Source organism: Coregonus clupeaformis, chromosome 23 (assembly GCF_020615455.1).
Source record: "Coregonus clupeaformis isolate EN_2021a chromosome 23, ASM2061545v1, whole genome shotgun sequence".
Classification (NCBI taxonomy): Eukaryota; Metazoa; Chordata; class Actinopteri; order Salmoniformes; family Salmonidae; genus Coregonus; species Coregonus clupeaformis.
In genome coordinates this window covers 21,396,114-21,418,012 of record NC_059214.1, presented here as the reverse complement: position 1 = coordinate 21,418,012, position 21,899 = coordinate 21,396,114, and the positions used below count along the sequence as shown (strand labels likewise).

At 40.1% G+C, this 21,899-nt stretch overlaps 1 protein-coding gene across 2 annotated transcripts; it reads right to left on the bottom strand.

Annotated features, from left to right (window-relative positions):
* Positions 1-341: 341 nt before the first annotated feature.
* Positions 342-20,276, bottom strand: LOC121536786 (integrin alpha-6-like). Of its 2 annotated transcripts, XM_041844335.1 has the most exons (26): positions 20,025-20,276; positions 13,040-13,167; positions 12,871-12,950; positions 12,442-12,703; positions 11,978-12,109; positions 9,602-9,815; positions 9,283-9,476; positions 9,101-9,195; positions 8,880-9,007; positions 8,691-8,780; positions 8,513-8,574; positions 8,217-8,386; positions 7,967-8,110; positions 7,687-7,802; positions 5,366-5,525; positions 5,192-5,278; positions 5,032-5,111; positions 4,862-4,939; positions 4,656-4,758; positions 4,383-4,559; positions 4,155-4,250; positions 3,952-4,068; positions 3,746-3,844; positions 3,488-3,613; positions 3,121-3,255; positions 1,333-1,420 (listed from the first exon to the last, which is right to left on the bottom strand). In XM_041844335.1, the coding sequence occupies exons 1-25, from the start codon at positions 20,204-20,206 to the stop codon at positions 3,148-3,150; spliced, it is 3,228 nt and encodes a 1,075-aa protein (XP_041700269.1). In that variant the 5' UTR covers positions 20,207-20,276; the 3' UTR covers positions 1,333-1,420; positions 3,121-3,147. The 2 variants fall into 2 exon arrangements, with proteins under 2 accessions (XP_041700268.1, XP_041700269.1); XM_041844334.2 differs by lacking the exon at positions 3,121-3,255 and having other exon boundaries at positions 342-1,420.
* Positions 20,277-21,899: the final 1,623 nt, after the last annotated feature.

Genomic DNA, 21,899 nt, shown 5'->3' with positions numbered 1-21,899 from the left:
CAAAGGGTATATAACAAAGTATTGAGAAACTTTTGTTATTGACCAAATACTTATTTTCCACTATAATTTGCAAATAAATTCATTAAAAATCCTACAATGTGATTTTCTGGATTTTTTTTCCTCATTTTGTCTGTCATAGTTGACGTGTACCTATGATGAAAATTACAGGCCTCTCTCATATTTTTAAGTGGGAGAACTTGCACAATTGGTGGCTGACTAAATACTTTTTTCCCCCACTGTAAATGATAAGAGATATCAAGATATCTTTAGAGTTAATTCGGGAAACGGTAACTCGTTAAACAACTTTTCCCGTGGTGCCCCAAATTCCTAATGAGTTAATTGTTACATGATTAATTTAATCTAGTAACAATTAAACATAGTAGGTAATTATTCGATAAATAATAGTCATCACTATAATGAAAGGCACCCCACGACACATCTCAAAACCATAACTGACATAACTGATAACCTGTCTTGGTTACTGTTGTGAAATATTCATAAAGGTGCTATTATTTTCTTATTCGGAATTGAGAGGCATTGCATTAACTTTGCATCTTATGACTTGTGTAGAAATGACATACCTTTTTAAAATAATCATAACAAGTGCAAAGAATGAGTCCCAATGACAATACTATTCACATAATACCTGTAGCTACTTTTTAGTCTGTGCAGCACTAGAAAATCAGCAGTAACATTTACCCTTACTTATTCTACTGAAAAGTAACTTTAGATTTTTGTAAGTCTTTGGCCAATGCATTTCTGTTTTTTTTATACAGATAATCACAAAAATAAATATACAGTGTGCTAAAGTATTTAAATATATACAAAACATATAGAATGTTCCAGTCTATACATTGCAGGGATTATACAATACAGAGATTGGATAAAACTGACTGCAAAAAAACACAACAGAAAGATTATCTACAGCTAAACATTGGAGATTGAAACTCAATTTATCATGTTATTAAAAACTGTATCAGTGGCAGATAATTGATTTAAAAGTCCCAATTTCCTTTTTCTACCCAAATGTAAGATGTGTTGCTTCTCTTTTCCTCAGATAGGACACAGGATACATTTTCATCTGAGAGTCCTTGGGGAGAATAGAAAAGGTATCTTTTGTAGTTTGCTTCCCAATTGCAGTCATTGGAGTTTAGACTGTGCAAAATAAAGAAACAAGATCATTGGGTTTGTGACTCTGGATGATTAGAAAAAGAGGAGATTCTTGTCTCTGACAGTATCCCAACAGTCAAGTGTCTCATGAGTAGCTCTCGTTCTCATTCCAGCTTGTCATCCACTGCTTTTTCTCAAAAGAATCCAGCTTGGCTTTTCCGTCTTTAAACTGACAAGCCTCCTTCCTTATCCGTACAGCATGGTATCTTGGAATGTTGTCATCATGTTTTGAGCGTTTGAAAAATCCACACTGGCAAGAGAAAATATACATTATTATAAATGAGACTTGTAACAACCTGAACATATAAATACAACACTTGCAAAATATAATGCTCAAGCAAATCAGAGGCAATGCAAAGAGAGTGTTTTGTGTAAGAGCATGCTTCCCATGGAAAGAGTAATATTCAAAATAGCATTTCCAAACAGCCAGGCGGGCAAAGCAGAAACCTAGAAAAATAAAGAAAGTTCATAGCACACAAGAAATAGTTCCAGAATTACTTCTGGAACAAAAAGTTTAACAGGTTTGAAAATAAGGAAAATGTAATAACTGCTCATTCGGGGGGAAAAAAACATTAAATGCTGACCAAATTTAAACACACATACATGAACAAATACTGTATCTGCATAGCGCATACTCTTTGCACATACTCAAATTAGATCGATTCCAATGACCAGATATGGTACAAATGCAAGTGTTCATGTGCACTCCCATACGTATTTATTTGGACAGTGAAACTAAATCTTTAAATTTGGTGCCACACTCCATTCATTATGGTTTTGAGATCAAATGTTTTATATGAGGCGACAGTACAGATTGTCACCTTTTATTTGAGGGTATTTTCATTCATATCTGTTTTACCGTTTAGAAATAAAAGCACTTTATGTAACTAGTCCCCCCATTTGAAGGTGTCATAAGTATTTGGACAAATTCACTTATAGTGTATTCAATTTAGTCAAAAGTTTTAGTGAGAAAGTTACAGACGCATAAGTATCATGCCCCCCACATTTTTTTTTTTGGGGGTGATATTTATGCATCTGTAACTTTCTCACAAAATTGTTTTGGGGGCATGATCTTTGTGCATCTGTGACTTTCTCACTTATCATTATTCACGATTCATTCATGATTATCCGTAATCATGGTAGCATCCACATTAATGTAGAAGTGTTTAGAAACATATTCTATTCTTATTGACAATAAATGTGACTCCAAAATGATACAATACATTATTTACCATTAATTTCTATGGGCCACAACATAATCTGAAACACAACCAAAACAAACTGCAAATGCATCCAACAAGTTTGTAGAGTCACGAGCTTGATGTAGTCATTGCATGCTATGAATATGGGACCAATACTAAACTTCTGACCACATTTAATATATGATATAATAATATAATATAATATGCCATTTAGCAGACACTTTTATCCAAAGCGACTTACAGTCATGCGTGCATACATATTTTTTTTTTTGTGTATGGGTGGTCCCGGGGATCGAACCCACTACCTTGGCGTTACAAGCGCCGTGCTCTACCAGCTGAGCTACAGAGGACATATGTGAATTCGCCAATTCTTATGACACCTTCAAATGGGGGGACTAGATACATAAAGTGCATTTATTTCTAAACAATAAAACAGATATGTATGAAAATACCCTATAATAAAAGGTGACATTCTGTACTGTTGCTTCATATAAAACATTTGATCTCAAATCCAAAATGATGGAGTATAGAGCCAAATTAAAGGTTTTAGCTTCACTGCTGATGTAAAAAGGGCTTTATAAATACATTTGATTTGATTTGAAATACGTATGGGAGTGTATGTGTCCATTATAATTATTTCACATGAGACGTACAGAAGTAACTTCGGAAGTAAGCATTTCCTTTAAAGCAAAAGTGAGTTAGTCTTTGTTAAGCCCACACTCCATGCTGACTGCAATGTCCGTTTTACCCCAGGTCTGAGTGCAGAGATCAGGCACTAAGCCTCAGTAGTGAGTTTCTCTTTGTCAGAGGGCTGAATATGGATCTGTGCCTTGTGATACGCTGCATCATACTGGTCTTGTGGGGCTCTCTTGAAGAAACCACACTTAAGGAGAGCAAGGGTGATGAATCATTAGGAACAATATGAGAATGGAAATATACTGTAACACCGCAAGTGTGAACAAAATCAATTTTATCAGAAAGATACGTTATGATCACTGTATGTTAGGATTACTACCTTAATGAATAATGATTCACTGTTACATGTGTCTACTAATAGCTCAGAGTACAATACAGTGAATATGTTAGTAAATGTGTTGCAGCTACACCATGCCTACCTTCCAGAGTAAAAACACTAGCAACGCCAACATCAGAATACCAGCCAGGACAGCCACAAGGATGATCCACCATGGAACTCCACCAAACTGGGCTACGGTCTTCTCTGGAAACACTGTGACTCTCACCTGCATGGGCACAAGAAGAAACAGTATGTTTATTTTGATTTGTTACATAGAAATTCTTAATTTTATTGATCAGTGAAGGAGTCATTGTGTGAGTGGATGGTAACGGCTGTCAATAATTTCTGTGCCACCCACCTGAGTCTCAGCATTCCTGAGAACCATATTCTTTGCAGGAGCATCAAGGCTGATGGAAGCTTTCACAATTATATCAAGATAGTTCAAAGATGCGTAATTCTGTTTCAAAATAAAGGTTTTCAATGTTAGAGAATGTCCAAATCAATAGTATCAGCTATTTAGGACTATTTTGAAAAGCAAATAGCAACAGGCATGTTGTTTCTCACCTCAAGGAGGGTAGCGTTCCACAGACGGGACCGTAGAGAAATCATTGCACTACTGTCCAAGCCCAGTAGAGGGCACTTGATCACCACACATCTAGCGTCGTAGCCATTGCCACACATCTGAGAGGAAAATAATTTTTGTCAGACAACCTACCTGTCATTATTGATCTTTTTCTTTTTTTTTATGAAAATGAAAGTGTGTTTACCAAAATCTTGTGCTTTCTTTGGTCTGATAACAAAGAGATTTTCCCTCCAGATTTTATGCCTCCAGCTTCACGCCTTTTCCTAGATGTGCTGAACTCCTAAAAAACCATTATCACAAGTTAGTGTTTCAAATTAGAATTTCATTAAGTGTTTTAAAACTTCCTCTCTGGACGATTTTGCTTCTGCACAAATGCATCAAGTACAGTGAAACTTCAGTAGGAAAGTATTACCTGAATGTGTTTGAGAGGGTTGATCTCAGTCTCTGGGGAGCAGGGGATCTCTTCCAGGCCAGTGGTGCTGATCTTAACCAGATATAACAGCCATTTCCCATCCACATTCTCTTTGGGCCACTGGATGTTCAACGAGGCTGTGCCAAAGGACTTCAACGGCTTACCCAAATTGATTATCTGGAGGTATAATATTAACATTTTCAACATCACGGTCAAACCTCAGATCAAGTGATATTGAGAAACTCAGTGAGATAAGCAGACAATGATAATTACCCTAAATTCATAATCGATCAAACTGCCGATCTCCTCTTCTGTCTTGATGGCACTCTCTCCTTTCACATCGCCCCCAAAATACACCTGGGAGGGTCTCGCAACTCTGTTGATAAACAAACCACATATTAGAGGACTACATTGCACACAATAGCTTTCAAATCTAATTGATGCAGTAAATCAAAAAGTGTAAATGTTTGAATACTTACCCTGCAACAGAAAGTAACAGCTCAATCACTACTTTTGCCTTTGCTTTCACTCTGCCCATTTTTTCCTGTGTACTGGTCCTGAAAGAAGAGAAATTACCCATAAAAGTATTTTATAAGGCCACCAAGTCAGTCATCAGTCATGTTTGTGCGAAAACTATAGTGCTACTTACGTTTGAAGCTCAAGGTCAATGTCGATTTCTGTAGTATTGAGAGAGATACCAGCAGTGCTCAAGATTATGTAGAAAGTAACCTGGAAACATTCATCATGAGTGAGCCACACAATGACAGAATAAGACAAATACTGTAAAGAAAAACGACTTCATAGCCTACCTCTGAATCTCTTTTGAATGGATTCCCCAGTTCACACTCTGTCTGGGAGCCATTCTGATTGGCTAAACAGAGCACCGGTTTATCCCTCTGGAGAACAAGAACCCATTACAATGTTATTACTTGACTGATAGCAAATCTGAGTATGCTGAAATAAACTTGAGTCACTCCACTTACCGTAGTTTTCTGCGAGCGAAATCCGGAGTATGAGAGCGCGTTGGGGAACATCCCCACCAGTTTAGCCTCATGGGCATCATCCCCATTTTTGTTCTTCACCGTAACCTCCAGAGCTATGTCCTTCTGATCACTGAGGGAGATAACTGGTAGCCCATTCTGCCTGGATAAAAACAAAAACAAAGCATTGCCTTATACCTTCCTTAGATTCATGGTTTTCTTTTCCAAATCTAGCATGAAAGTCCCAGAATGTACAGTACCAGTCAAAAGTTTGGACTCATTCAAGGGCTTTTATTTATAAAAAAAAAAAAAATACATTTTAGAATAATAGTGAAGACATCAAAACTATGAAATAACACATATGGAATCATGTAGTAACCAAAAAAAGTGTTAAACAAATCAAAATATATTTTATATTTGAGATTCTTCAAATAGCCACCCTTTGCCTTGATGACAGTTTTGCACACTCTTGGCATTCTCTCAACCAGCTTCACCTGGAATGCTTTTCCAACAGTCTTGAAGGAGTTCCCACATATGCTGAGCACTTGTTGGCTGCTTTTCCTTCACTCTGCTGTCCGAATCATCCCAAACCATCTCAATTGGGTTGAGGTGGGGGGATTGTGGAGGCCAGGTCATCTGATGCAGCACTCCATCACTCTCCTTATTGCTAAAATAGCCCTTACACAGCCTGGAGGTGTGTTGGGTCATTGTCCTGTTGAAAAACAAATGATAGTCCCACTAAGCCCAAACCAGATGGGATGGCGTATCGCTGCAGAATGCTGTGGTAGCCATGCTGGTTAAGTGTGCCTTGAATTCTAAATAAATCATAGACAGTGTCACCAGCAAAGCACCCCCACACCATAACACCACCTCCTCCATGCTTTACGGTGGGAACTACACATGCAGAGATCATCCATTCACCCACACCGCGTCTCACAAAGACACAGTGGTTTGAACCAAAAATCTCAAATTTGGACTCCAGACCAAAGGACAAATTTCCACCGGTCTAATGTCCATTGCTTGTGTTTCTTGGCCCAAGCAAGTCTCTTCTTCTTATTGGTGTCCTTTAGTAGTGGTTTCTTTGCAGCAATTCGACCATTAAGGCCTGATTCACACAGTCCCCTCTGAACAGTTGATGTTGAGATGTGTCTGTTACTTGAACTCTGTGAAGCATTTATTTGGGCTGCAATTTCTGAGGCTGGTAACTCTAATGAACTTATCCTCTGCAGCAGAGGTAACTCCAGGTCTTCCATTCCTGTGGCGGTCCTCATGAGAGCCAGTTTCATCATAGTGCTTGATGGTTTTTGCGACTGCACTTGAAGAAGCTTTCAAAGTAATGACGGACTGTCGTTTCTCTTTGCTTATTTGAGCTGTTCTTGCCATAATATGGACTTGGTTTTTACCAAATAGGGATATCTTCTGTATACCCCCCCTACCTTGTCACAACACAACTGATTGGCTCAAACGCAGTAAGAAGGAAAAAGATTCCACAAATTAACTTTTAAGAAGACACACCTGTTCATTGAAATGCATTCCAGGTGACTACCTAATGAAGCTGGTTGAGAGAATGGCAAGAGTGTGCAAAGCTATCATCAAGGCAAAGGGTGGCTATTTGAAGAATCTCAAATATAATTGATTTGTTTAACACTTTTATGGTTACTACATGATTCCATGTGTTATTTCATAGTTTTGATGTATTCACTATTATTCTACAAAAGGTGTCTTTTATACAGGTAACGAGCTGAGATTAGGAGCACATTCTTAAAGGGAGTGTTCCTAATCTCAGCTTGTTACCTGTATAAAAGACACCTGTCCACAGAAGCAATCAATCAATCAGATTCCAAACTCTCCACCATGGCCAAGACCAAAGAGCTCTCCAAGGATGTCAGGGACAAGATTGTAGACCTACACAAGGCTGGAATGGGCTACAAGACCATCGCCAAGCAGCTTGGTGAGAAGGTGACAACAGTTGGTGCGATTATTCGCAAATGGAAGAAACACAAAATAACTGTACATCTCCCTCGGCCTGGGGCTCCATGCAAGATCTCACCTCGTGGAGTTGCAATGATCATGAGAACGGTGAGAAATCAGCCCAGAACTACACGGGAGGATCTTGTCAATGATCTCAAGGCAGCTGGGACCATAGTCACCTGTCTTTCTGGAATTTGTTGTTGTTATTCTGTCTCTCACTGTTCAAATAAACCTACCATTAAAATGATAGACTGATCATGTCTTTGTCAGTGGGCAAACATACAAAATCAGCAGGGGATGAAATACTTTTTTCCCTCACTGTATATGCACTAAGAATGTTTGTTCATACTTACATCTGTAATGGAGGGAATACCTCTTGGTTGGGCTCTTTGGAGCAGAATTTGTACTCCAGTTGTAAGTTACTCTGGCAAATATTATCATTTCCACATCCCTCCTTTAAGAAGTTAACCTGTAATGAAGCACAATACATACACTCAAGCTTATTTTCAATGCATCTGACAGTAAGTCCATTCTAAACTTGACTGAATTCTAATCGCCCTGAGACATTCAATGACATCATGAAGTATATACCACAATGGAGATCCTCTCTCAGCTCTGAAGCAGTATGGTTACCTCAGTGATGACCTTGCTTGGCTGGGAGTTGTCAAGAATAGGCACAAGCTGGGGGAGAGCGTTCTGCCTCTTCTGACGCTTGGTGCCCATGATGCCCACTGACACCTCAATGGGAATACCACGCAGCTTGTCCCTAATGTTATCCTACAGACAGAGAAAACAACCATGATGAGTACACCATCTCCCTTCCCACATTCTAGGTGTTATTCTAGAATCTCAAGAAGGTTAGAATGAAGACCAAATACTGTACCTGCAGTCTGATTTTTGTCTTGGTGCACGCTCTTTTGTTTTGTCCCCGGAGGTCCAGAGTTCCGGTGGACTGGAAGTCCTGGTCAGTGCGAGACTTGTTCAGAAACAGGACCCTAGAGATCAGCCCTTGCTTCCTGCGATCTGCTTCAGCCTCAAATGCATAGCGGATAGCTGTAAGGAAACATAACAGAACAACAGTATGTATTATGTAAGGACAAATGGATTCAGGAATTTCGGGACTACGACAAATTATGCCAATTGGGGTGGGGTTACAGGAGAGAGAGAGGCTTCACTTACTTAGTTTTGGGCTGTATGATGCAGGGTTGGCTTTATAGGTGAAGCATGCCTCCACGGTCAAACTATGGACAACAAATGGATATTATTCAATTAAATTGGCAAACAAATCTAGAGAAGTATAAAGATGTCAGACATATTTTCAAACATGAGTAGTCATCAAATCCCATCAACACCTTACCAGATACTGTTGCCACAAGTTTTCTTTGTGAAGTCAATTTCCTTTGGAGTAATTTTGACATCCTTCTTGATACTAATAATTGGCCTTGCCCTAAAACAATAGATGTTATGTGAGTTGTTATGTGTTATCTTGACATTAATTTGTGAGGTCGAAACTGGATTGTTATAGATAGCCTAACAGGATCATTACCTGTAAACGAGTACTGTATCTGAGAGCGACCCAATGGCTATATCAGGATAGGAATTCTTATCTAAGTCCATGTTCCCAGCCAGAGAATATCCAAATAATCTGATGTTGTTGGGCTTTCCTTCAAGGATCTGAAATTACAAATAAAAATAGGATGCAGCAGTGATGTCATTTCACTATGTCAACAAGCATATCCTTAACCAATATAACACTGCAAAACCAACCTGTGCAGGCATGGTGTTGATTCCATTAGCAGAACCATGGTAAATGTACACTTTTCCTGCCCCGGCATCAGCGTAGGGCGCTCCAACAGCAATGTCTGTAAAAGAGAAGCCATTTAGCTATGGAATTTGATGGAAAAAATAAAAGAAAAGGCCAGAAACAAGAACAGATACCAGGTTCCCACCTTGATAGGAGTCCTGATTGATGTCACCGATGTTCTCCACTGCCAGCCCAAACATTGAGTCTTTGGTTCCATTGAGGCGGATTGGGGTGATCTTGGCCCACTTTCCTGCCTGGTTGATGTAGACATAAACAGCTCCTCCAACGTCTCCCTCTTTCATGAAGAACTGAGGGGCTCCCACAACAATATCCTGCCACCTGGGATGCAAAAAAACAAAACAAAAAACATTTGAAGCATAAGTTACAATATCCATGTAGGTTTGATAACATAATGTATGGATAAGCCAAAACTGGAAAAGTAGAAGTGAACTTGTGTGACATACCCATCTCCATTCAGGTCGACCACAGTTACATCATATCCAAAAGAAGATGCCAGTCCAGGCCCTTCTAGAATGTACTCTGGGGAGAGTCTTGCTGACGCTTCATTCTCTTTTCGCAACAGGACCACAGCCCCACAGTGATTGGCTCGTGGTGCCCCAGACACAATAGTTAGGCCACGCCCCTTGGTGATGCTATAGCCAGAATCAAGGGAAAATCCTGCAACATGAAATAAGAGGAATCAAGGTATATCTCTTACACTGTGCATAATACAGATCATGCATCTTTCATGGATAAATGAGTGAATTTGGGATGTAAAGAAAAACACTAATAAATATACTAGTCATGTCATCTTGAAGCAACCTAGAAAACATATGTTGATGCACACATACACTACCAGTCAAAAGTTTGGACACACCTACTCATTCAAGGGTTTTTCTATATTTTTTACTATTTTTTACATGTAGAATAATAGTGAGGACATCAAAACTATGAAATAACACATATGGAATCATGTAGTAACCAAAAAAGTGTTAAACAGCCACCCTTTGCCTTGATGACAGCTTTGCACACTCTTGGCATTCTCTCAACCAGCTCCATGAGGTAGTCACCTGGAATGCATTTCAATTAACATGTGTGCCTTCTTAAAAGTTAATTTGTGGAATTTCTTTCCTTCTTAATGCTTTTGAGCCAATCAGTTGTGTTGTGACAAGGTAGGGGGGGTATACAGAAGATAGCCCTATTTGGTAAAATACCATATTATAGCAGGAACAGCTCAAATAAGCAAAGAGAAACGACAGTCCATCATTACTTTAAGACATGAAGGTCAGTCAATACGGAACATTTCAAGAACTTTGAAAGTTTCTTCAAGAGCAGTCGCAAAAACCATCAAGCACTATGATGAAACTGGCTCTCATGAGGACCGCCACAGGAATGGAAGACCTGGAGTTACCTCTGCTGCAGAGGATAAGTTAATTCGAGTTACCAGCCTCAGAAATTACAGCCCAAATAAATGCTTCAGAGTTCTAGTCACAGACACATCTCAACATCAACTGTTCAGAGGGGACTGTGTGAATCAGGCCTTCATGGTCGAATTGCTGCAAAGAAACCACTACTAAAGGACACCAATAAGAAGAAGAGACCTGCTTGGGCCAAGAAACATGTGCAATGGACAGTAGACCGGTGGAAATGTGTCCTTTGGTCTGGAGTCCAAATTGGAGATTTTTGCTTCCAACTGCCATGTCTTTGTGAGACGCGGTGTGGGTGAACGGATGATCTCCGCATGTGTAGTTCCCACCGTAAATAATAATAATAATAATATGCCATTTAGCAGACGCTTTTATCCAAAGCGACTTACAGACATGCGTGCATACATTTTTTTTGTATATGGGTGGTCCCGGGGATCGAACCCACTACCTTGGCGTTACAAGCACCGTGCTCTACCAGCTGAGCTACAGAGGACCACAAGCATGGAGGAGGTGGTGTTATGGTGTGGGGGTGCTTTGCTGGTGACACTGTCTGTGATTTATTTAGAATTCAAGGCACACTTAACCAGCATGGCTACCACAGCATTCTGCAGCAATACGCCATCCCATCTGGTTTAAGCTTAGTGGGACTCCAGGCTGTGTAAGGGCTATTTTAGCAATAAGGAGAGTGATGGAGTGCTGCATCAGATGACCTGGCCTCCACAATCCCCCGACCTCAACCCAATTGAGATGGTTTGGGATGAGTCGGACAGCAGAGTGAAGGAAAAGCAGCCAACAAGTGCTCAGCATATGTGGGAACTCCTTCAAGACTGTTGGAAAAACATTGCAGGTGAAGCTGGTTGAGAGAATGCCAAGAGTGTGCAAAGCTGTCATAAAGGCAAAGGGTGGCTATTTGAAGAATCTCAAATATAAAATATATTTTGATTTGTTTAACACTTTTTTGGTTACTACATGATTCCATATGTGTTATTTCATAGTGTTGATGTCTTCACTATTATTCTACAATGTAGAAAATAGTACAAATAAATAAAAACCCTTGAATGAGTAGGTGTGTCCAAACTTTTGACTGGTACTGTAAGTATACCAGTAATAATAACTGCAGTGCATTCAAGCATTATGTTAAAATTATGACATGCTAAATATTCACATTATAAACCATTGACTAGTTAGCCATCATGGAGATGGAATGGTTAATGTTTTAGGCACCTCAAAGGTCACAAACCTAAGTAACTATTGGTCGTCACATCTAGAGTTCTCTCAGGGCTGACCTGCAGAGAAGGCGACTTATACACAAACTGATCAGGGTTGGCAGCAGACAAACTGGTCATGAACAGGATACCTAAGCACAAAAAACACACGGATCTCACAATCAAGGTTCAGACCTACTGTACCCACCTAGGTAGCTGTTAGCAGGCACAGGCACCAGGTCAGGATCCAAGCGGTTCTCATCTCCAACTTCATAAGGCCCATCATCATAAAATCCCTTTTCCAACAAAGTGTTGTTTTTTTGCTCTACACGTACAATGCCTAGAGTGGTTGAGAGTGAGGGGTGAAGATGTCAATGGAATGCTGCTGGCTTAAATATGACCCTCAACAAAACAATAACGACACAAGCTAAATGTAATTGGGTGAATGTATTCTACAAGTGAAAATAAAATTGTATTAAAGCACAGTATGGAAATGTCAGATGAAGTATGTTGCAATGCCTTTCTTTACCTCTAGAGGACAATGTGAGTCACAATTACTACATGACTCTTTCAGCTGACATTAAAATCTATACATTGTACACCCATTGATTTTCAAAGTAAATAGGTTTGGTAACTACAACTTAAGTTCATGCCTTATGAACAGACTCCTACCTTTCCAGTTGTAGGCACCAGGCGCTCCAAACACCACGTAATGGTAGTCCTTGGTGAACGTGGCAGCAAGACCCTGCTGGCATGAGCCAAACCTCTCATGGCCTCTGGCACGTCCCTCACAGAACTTCCAGTTCCCTCCGTCTTCATCAGAGGATGTATCAATAGTGAGGTCCTGACTCAGGACGTAGCAGCGGCCTGTGATGTCACGGGACTCCTGAGCAGTGTCCACAAACAGACGTCTCTGGTAGCGATGAGCACAGGTCTGCAATGACAAGACAGTGGAATCAGGTTAACATCCACCAAGTAAGGCAGATCCTCAGCTAATGAATACTGTAGATCTGACGCAAAGTTCCACCTGACAGATATACAAAGCACTATGAACCTGGCCAGTAAACCAGCCATGTAGTATATCCTCTGACACTGACTTACCACAATCTTCCCTCCAGGGCCCTGGCTGTTAACTGTCACCCCCATCCACTGGTTCTCCTTGTTCTCAACTCTCACATCCTCTGTGGGAATTCATCAGAAGGAATCAGGATGCTATGTTGATTCTTGCTTTAGAATTATTAATTACAATTACAATATATATACACCTCACCTTCATTGTCAAAATCGATGCGATCACAGTCATCGGATTCGGTGGTGATGTCACAACTGTACAGGCCTCCGGTTATGTTGGCTCTCTGGTTGGCCAGTGCTTTGGCTCTTGGTGCTCCAATCAACAGTCTGTAAGAAAAATCCAATGACTGTATCTTTAAGATATGTACGGTCTATAGATTAATGTACTGTGACAATAGCAGATGTCAAAGACGTTTTGTAATCCTATACTGCAGCTGTTATATTCAATCATTAATACTGACCATTTTTAGACATGGGATTTGATGCAGTCAGCTTAGTACCCAGGACTGCACTGAATAACAGAGACCATGTCAAACTGGCAAACACATGTCCACTACTTTGTGTCTATACAAATTGCCAGACAAACTGCCAGCATTCATAATACTGTCTCAGAGTTTTCAAATAATTGTGAACATGCCCTTTGAGACCCAAATAAAAACATTTTGGCTGCCAGTCCTCAAAATAATTATTTTGGTGGCTAGGGACAAAAAAGAGATCTTCTCATGATCTATTTATGTAGTAGAGTAGACTACTGTGCAATACAATGAGCACTAGGGAGAGAAACAGTAGAGCCGACAATCTAATTTGGAACGTATTCAATAATGTGATTGTCCTGTACAACATTAGCTCACTGACCACAACTTATCCAAATCACCCCCAGTCCTTCAGAGAATCCTAACAACCGCAGGGAACAATAGGCCTGCGTGAATACATTTCAGGCTTGAATCATTTGTAGAGCCATTTATTTATGACATATATTTATGCGCAATGCTTTATATGACTTGAGACTGAATGATATTGGAATTAAATATTTCAAGTAATATCTTAGGAGGGCTTTTAGGAATTGGCTGTACTTGGCACTTCACTAAATGAAAAAAGCGTTCCTGTTAGGCTAACACTATAGAGGGAAACACACAGGCAGCTAGCTCAGTTGAACAACCACAGTGAGAGAAAAACACTTGAGCAGGACCACTCTGGGTCACATTTTCCAGCCTGGACAGTGAGTGAGAGCCACAGCCCATACCAGGGAGCACTGAGAAAAACATGAGGAGAAGCATCAATATGAGAATAGCTCACTCTGGGTGAAAATATTGCATAGGCCTATTGCATATTACCTAGAGGAAGTCATTTTGTAATGCTATTAAGGAAATGTATTACAGTCCTTACAGTACAAGTCCTATGTTCAACTGCTTAGGAAGCTCCGATCTACTGGACAACACATTTGGGTGATCGTGGACCACAGTGTGAATCCAATGGAAACGTTGTGAGAATTTCCACAAAGGGGGGCAGGGAATCCTCTCCACCCTCTTCCTCCACTCTGCATGATTCCACAAGCTCTTCCCGTAAACCCCCTATTGATTCCTTGGATAGTGTCATAGACCTCCATTTACCAAACAAGGACTCCCAAGAGGAAGCCTGTTGGGAAAGGGGAAGATCGAAGCCCAAATTCTGTCCCCTCCATTCTATCAACAGCCAGTGAAATGCAAATAAGAGCTTAGTCAATACAAAGATCGTAACTACAATTTCACAGTGCAGCTGAGCTTTCAGTGCTAGGCACAGTTAGAATGTATATTGTTGAGTGCTTTCAGAATCACAATTTATTTATTCTAATGTTACTCTTGCACATTACACTCTCACTTAACCCTGGAGAAAACAGCCCCATGCACTCTTAGAAAAAAAGGTTCCAAAAGGTTTCTGCGGCTGTCCCCATAGGATAACTATTTTTGGTTCCGGGTAGAACCTTTTTTGTTTCCAGGTAGAACTCTTTTGGGTTCCATGTAGAACCCTCTATGGAAAGGGTTATACCTGGAACCAAAAGGGTTATACACAGAACCAATAGGGGTTCTTCAAATGGTTCTTATATGGGGACAGCCAAAGGACAATTTTTGAATCTAGATAGAACCTTTTTTCTAAGAGTGTAGAGCTATATGAAGTGGGAAACAACACATCCGTGCAGAGATAGTAACACAGAGATAGTAACACTGAGATAGGGATTTGTATCTGCAAGTAAAGGTTTTCAGAACAAGTTAAATTTGGGGGAAATGAGACATTTTCGGACACATTCAAAAAATAACATTGCACATCAACTGCCCTTGTTTCCCTAAAACATAAAACATCCAGGTTATAGCATCAAGTCAGCTTAGCTACCACAAGTAAATAAAAACATACATGGAAAGACATATCCCTATCACTGTCAAGAAGTGTAAAAGACAGTAGGAAGAGAAAAGAAAGCAAAAACAGAGACCATGTCAAAGCATGGCATATCAACCAACAGCATGGTTAGTTACAGACTAACTGTAAATGAATAGTGGTGGCCAAACTATGGGTGCATCCTTTGTCCACATGTGTGATGCTGCCCCCACAGCTGTGCACTCACAGTCCCCAGGACCCCTGCAGCTGTTCTAACTGTGTCCGTTAACCCACACCAACACTTGGCACTGGCCTGGAGTTGGCTTGTTATATCAGTCAGGCCATTACAAGAATTAGGCGTGCTGGATTTAAGCAGAGATCCTGCTCAGTGAAAGCTCAGATAGGAACAAAACCCCTGTTAAATGTGGTGTAAAGAGTTCATAGACATACTACCGTACAGTGTGATCCTAGAAAAGCCATGATTTCTAGTTGGTTTTGAGTGTCTTGTCTGAGATGAAACTGCTGCAAGCGGTCTATTGGGTTACATGTGCACAGATGGCCTGGCATGTACAATCAAATGGCCTTTTCTCTGGTTTCACTGTGGAGATATCCTAACCACATCATCGACGTACAGAGCTATTCAGGGGGGTATCCAATTCATTGTTTTGAAGAGGATGCATTAACATGTTCAATATACAGTGTCAAATGGAAAAAGGTGGATCTCTACTTATCACTTCCATTCCACAGGAAACTATATGAATTGAAGGAAGGAAAATACTTTAGTGTACCACACTCAAAACGAGGTTGTGCTTTCAATGCAACCATTGGGGAGTTGCAAAGATACATAATGACTGTTTACTTCTTTCACATTAGATGGGCGGCTTTCAACACCACAGATTTTCTTTCCACGTGCGCAGAGACATTGGCAATAAACCCTGAAGGGCTTGAGGTTGTTTTGAGTTCAAATCAGTTTTAAACAATCAGTGCTAGACACAGAAGGTTATCTAACTAGAGAGGAAGGGTAAGTGAGTAATCACTTTTGTTGAGTTGAGTTCAGATAGTGAGGATATTAGTCTGTTATATAGCCACACCTGCTGCTCAAATAAGCAGCTGTATGGCCAGCTCATCATAATAGAAGATTATAAGCTCTTTAAAAAATATGTTCCAGGCCCAAATGTACTAAAAAGGAAGTGGTCACTCAGTACAAGCAATAGCCAATAAATGAGTTGATAACATTATGAATTTATTCATATTCCAAAATAAATGTTGCTGATAATTTGGCCAGATTTGGGTTTTACATTAATGCCACTGACTGTGAATATCAGATGCTCTAGGTGGGGAAAAACATAAATAGAGTCAATTGTCGATTGGTTAAACAAATATTTGCGTTGACATTTGGTTTCCTAAGCTGTGTAATGACATAGCTGGTTAATGAGCATCACAGCCAGGGCTACACATTAACTATATGTGTGCTCAACTCTGCTTTCACTTGGTTTGCTCATTATCTAAGGTCACATGAGGATTTAAATTTGAGATCACAGCCAGATCTTGACTTGGGCAGGAGCTCAACAGAGCTGAGTACCGGCACCTCAAATGTTATACTGCTTGAGCTCCTGTTCCTCTTATAGAATATTAGCTCAAAAATATTGTGGAGCTCCTGCACCTAGAGATAAACTGTACCGGCACCCAAAATGAGTACAGGCACCTATTTCAGTTCAAGTAAAGCACTGATCACAGCCAAAATGTTTACAAGACACTGTGTTTTCCTGCTGGTCTCAATGACCTAAAAAGGATAGGCCTAAACATTTTTTTAATGATAATATCTTCTTTGTAACAACCAACCAAGGACAAGAACCCAACAGGGAAGGGAAACTGTCCTAAAGGCAAATGGTTCATTTTCCTCTGGTCTTCTTAGCCTTCATTAGAGAGCTGTAGAAGGTTTAGGGCCAGATTTACCAGAATGTTTGTCATTCTCCTAACATTGACTAGAGTTTTTGTACTACCTATTTTATTGTATTGTTATTCTTCCGAAATTACACTGCTTAGAAAATCTGATCCCAAAGTGTGTGGCTTTTCAAAACATCAAGACCTGAGCTCTTCTATCTTTGCTAATAAATCAGTGGCTCTCCCTCTACCCAACCAAGGAATTCTAGCCTCCCTTTGAAATTTAGTGGGACACAGCCAACTGCCAGGGTCCTGAGAAATACCAAGCTTCTGTTTGTCCAACAAATATCATGGAATTCGCTATATATTTTAGAGACTGCTGCTTTTGGGCCACCTTGAACGTATTTCTTGGACAGGCAGAGAGAAACACACACTTGTAAAACATTAACATATAAGTAGGACATTAAACTTTTTTTAAGCAGTAATTTACAGCAGCGTTACGGTAAACATTAGCTTTGAAAATAGCATTAAAAAACGTTTTAAAAGTTGTGTTGTTCACAAAGACATGATTTTGTCACCGATAAGCGTTTTAACTGTCTTATTCTACCCTTTCTTCAGAGCACTTAGCCCCATAACCTCAAGCGTGTTCCCTTTCAAATGACACCATGGTTATGCATAACTGCATCCTCCTGCTGTATTCTCTCATTATTAGCATCTAACTGTGGGTCCATATTGCTTAACCTACAAATCTCTGGCGTTGAAGGTGATAAACATTTAGTAAATGTGTTAATAATGATACCAAGAACTGCCGTACCTGAGAGGTTCAGATTGCATTCCTCAAAGCAGGATCTAAGTGAGGATCTAAGTAAAAGAAGGGCAATCTGAGTGATCTAAGGAATCCTGGCCTAAATGTTGTTATCAGTGCATTGCAGACTGGGCCTTTGCATCTCTAATGTACTGCAGCAAGTGCCCTCTGGCTGCCACCAAATGTGTGCTTGCTTGTTGGAGCTCAGCTTAGCTCACCCTGGCTAGAGTATGTGTGTGGATGTGACATGCCGCAGAGCCCATCCCCCTGCTCTGCTCTTCTGGTGGGTAGCTGGAACACACACTTGTGAGGCATGGTTTTGTCCCAAGCTGGATCATTGCACTCACCCCTAACTTTCCTGGCACCTCAGGGTTGGCTTAAGGAAATTAATCACAGGTTACATCATTACCATTACTAATCATTCTTGAATATAGGTATGTCAAAATATGTTATTCTCAAATTGTGCGAGAAATTGCCCTTTCGGTAATACAGCAATGCTGACCATAGTTAAAATACCTCGTACCTACAGGGTGTTTATTTGATTAAATTAGACTTAATGGATTGTTCTTTATCTAAATATATTCAATGTTTATGGCTGCAATGTTTTTAAATGGTGCACAGTGCACTGCACACACACACAGCTGTGTGACAGTAAAAATCCCAGTGTGTTCTGTCTAGACCACTGCCCTTAGCACTGCCGTTCTAAACCAATAATTAACCTCGACCCATGTCACACTCATCCACTCTCACTGTTGGGACAACATCAGGTCACCAGTCATTCCTCTTTTACATTTAAGTCATTTAGCAGACGCTCTTATCCAGAGCGACTTACAGTTAGTGAATACATCTTTTTTTTTTTTTTTTATACTGTCCCCCCGTGGGAATCGAACCCACAACCCTGGCGTTGCAAACGCAATGCTCTATCAACTGAGCTACATCCCTGCCGGCCATTCCCTCCCCTACCCTGGGCCAATTGTGCACCGCCCATGAGTCTCCCAGTCGCGGCCGGCTACGACAGAGCCTGGATTCGAACCAGGATCTCTAGTGGCACAGTTAGCACTGCGATGCAGTGCCTTAGACCACTGCGCCACTCAGGAGATTAATTTTCACAGGAATTAATCTCAACTATCAGAGAATGGATTACAGCTGAATAGATAAACCTTGGTTGCACCACTGCAGATGCCTGAGTAGCTATTTAGTAGAATGACAAGCATTTGTTATAAACCAGGGTTTATAACCATGTTATGAACTCATTAAATAGGCTAAGTGTACAAGCCTGGAGTTGGTGAAAGTGAATGTGTGAAAGTTAGAAATGGATCTGCAGGCAGATCTATTTTTAAGAATGTAAAACAGCAGAAGTAATGCTGTTTGTTAATTGACACCAAAATGCTTCTGGAATGATAACAGTGATAATATACTTTTCAATAAACATCTGGCAGGCAATACAGTGTCCCATACTGTGAAAACAAACGTATGATATCCAGTGTGTATTCACTTTTTTTATGTCCTTACAGATTTCCTATTCATATTCAGAGAACCCCATCTCAACCTCTCACTTGGGGGATAGAGTCACTTTCTTTTGAACAAATGTAATTAACATGCATGATTTCTCCAGTGACAAAGCTCGTTACCTCTGGTTTTCCATTGTTAACTTGTAGCAAGGTCCCTGTCAAAGGGCATTCTGAAACACACAATGACTGGACCCACGCACTACTGAATATAAATCCTCATTGTGCTTCTAGCCAATTACACGCATTCAACATGTAGGTCTCCAAAACATTGTGAGTGAAAAAAATATGTTTTTCAAAACGAATCTCTCAGAATTTCCATGTACGAATAGCAATAGTTCATTTCTCTCCATAATGAAACAATTGTGGAAAGTTGCTTTAATAGGAACAGTTTTGAAATGCACAGTATTCGTTATAAATTCACAATATTCTCCTCCCTTGACAAGAAAACGGTCCCAGAGGAATTTGGTCAATGGACCTGCTACCATGCATCAAGTGATGAACGCTCCAACTACGTGTAAAGTGGAGACTGGAGACGCACAATAAGTAGCCTAACCTACCCACACGAAGTGTAAGCCTACTAAATGTTACAGAACTAATGCAACAACAATATCAACAACCAAACAACCAAAACTTACATTCTCTTATCTGAAGGAATAAGTTGCCGGTGCATGGCTAGAGAGAATCCAAATAAACTGCCCGGTTCTCCGTCTTTCCTCAGGACATTCAAGGTATCCAGGTTGAATGCTGATATATGGGTCCATTCTAGCAAACAAAAAAGGGCCACATGAATTGGAAAATATCTTCTTGGGAGCACCATTGCGTTAGGACCTAATGGTACCACTATAGTCCAATGTTGTGCCGGTGTTTCCACGTTCCACTACACCTCGCTCAGGATTCTCTACTGAATGCTTCTGTTGTTTTCCCGGGGTTATGGATTAAGTTCGTGCGGTACAGCGCCCCTCCCTCCTCTGCTTGGTTGTCACTAGTTACCACATCGACAAAGTCAAAATTGGGTATGGTAAAAATTCATGAAAACAAAAATTTGCTTTTTGCTATTAATTTAAGCTCAGGGTTAGGCATACGATTAACAGTGTGGTTACGGTTAGGGTTAAGGTTAGGGTTATGTTTAAATCACATTTCAAGAAGATAAATTGTAGAAATAGGCGGGGTTTAGCCATTTGTGGCTGTGTTAACTAGTGACACTCCTCTGCTCCCCTCCCTCCACCCTTTATTTACGTCACCATGCAAGTATTACTTTGTCATACCTTACAACTAGGGTCCGGAGTTTTACCTGGTTAGGTTAGCCCAGTGGTTCTCTCCTCGGGGACCCCCAGATGTTTCACAATTTTGTTTTAGCCCTGAAGTAGTTCACTTGATTGACCTAATCAAGGGCTTGCTGATTAGTTGACAATTTTAATCAGGCGTGCTAGTTCTGGAATAGATCATATACATTAACCGGCTGGGGATCCCCGAGGAGAGGTTTGAGAACCACTGGGTCAGCCTATCAGACCAAAACATGTCCTATAAGTATGCTCTACTATAACAAAAAAAAAAAAAAGATGGAGGTAGTAGGTATCTGAACATTTCGACTTAGTAGCTCGACCTTTTGATTTATGTATCTAGAAATGTTGACTTAGTATCTCAAAAATGTTTGATATAGTATCGATATTTGTATACATATTTTCGTGGCGGGAAGGGGCTTCCATAAGTAACTCAACCATAGATTGGTAACTTTTTTTCTAATTTGGCACACAGAAACTAGAGTCCATGAGTAACTTGGTCAAAAATAATGGTTCTTAAGCGCTAGATAAACCTTGGAGGTAAATTAGCAGAGTGGCTGTTCTGTGCCAACCTGCCAGAGTGGCTGTTATAAGCAGTCTCACGCAAACCCGCCCCGTTTGACCCAGATACTTTAAACTTTGTAGGTAGAGGTCTTTTTTCATGCTGAACAAATGTGTCTCTGAACAAATGGCTTATTTATTAATAAATCAGGAAATCAGATTTTATGTGTCCATTTAAATTCTTTGTAAATCCACTCCACAATGGCCTATCAACTTGAAACTATTTAGGGTCATCAAAGACATTACCATGATGAAACGTGTTAAGTTTGGCATTGATATCTTAAAAAATAAGGAAACTATTAACAATTCACTTTTTTGACTATGTAACGCTTAAAATAATCATAAAAAATCTTCTCATTGACTAAAAGTCAGATTCACTCCAAATTTTGACTTTGGACTCATCCCTAAAGAGTTTGAGAAAATAACGTTGATGCACTCAAAGATAGCCACCACAGATGCACATACTCTAATATGCTAAAATATGCAAAGAAAAACGTATCATTAACCACAGGACCAAATGACACCAAATGTTGTAGGCCCATGGTACATTTCTTAACTTAGTTTGAGAAAAGCTAAGGGATTGCTCAAAAGATGGCTGAGTTATTGACAAAAATAAATAAATATGTATTGTCCATTTAAACCACTGTAAATCCACTCCACAGTGGCCTA

Bases quoted from the DNA above. Each gene is read 5' to 3' on its own strand.
- LOC121536786 (XM_041844334.2), bottom strand. From the start codon at position 20,206: ATGGTGCTCCCAAGAAGATATTTTCCAATTCATGTGGCCCTTTTTTGT. The intron at 5,112-5,191 runs GTAGGCTATGAA...GAATGTTTCCAG, and splicing joins CATTCAAAAGAGATTCAGAG to GTTACTTTCTACATAATCTT. The intron at 4,759-4,861 runs GTAAGTATTCAA...GTTTATCAACAG, and splicing joins CTGTTACTTTCTGTTGCAGG to AGTTGCGAGACCCTCCCAGG.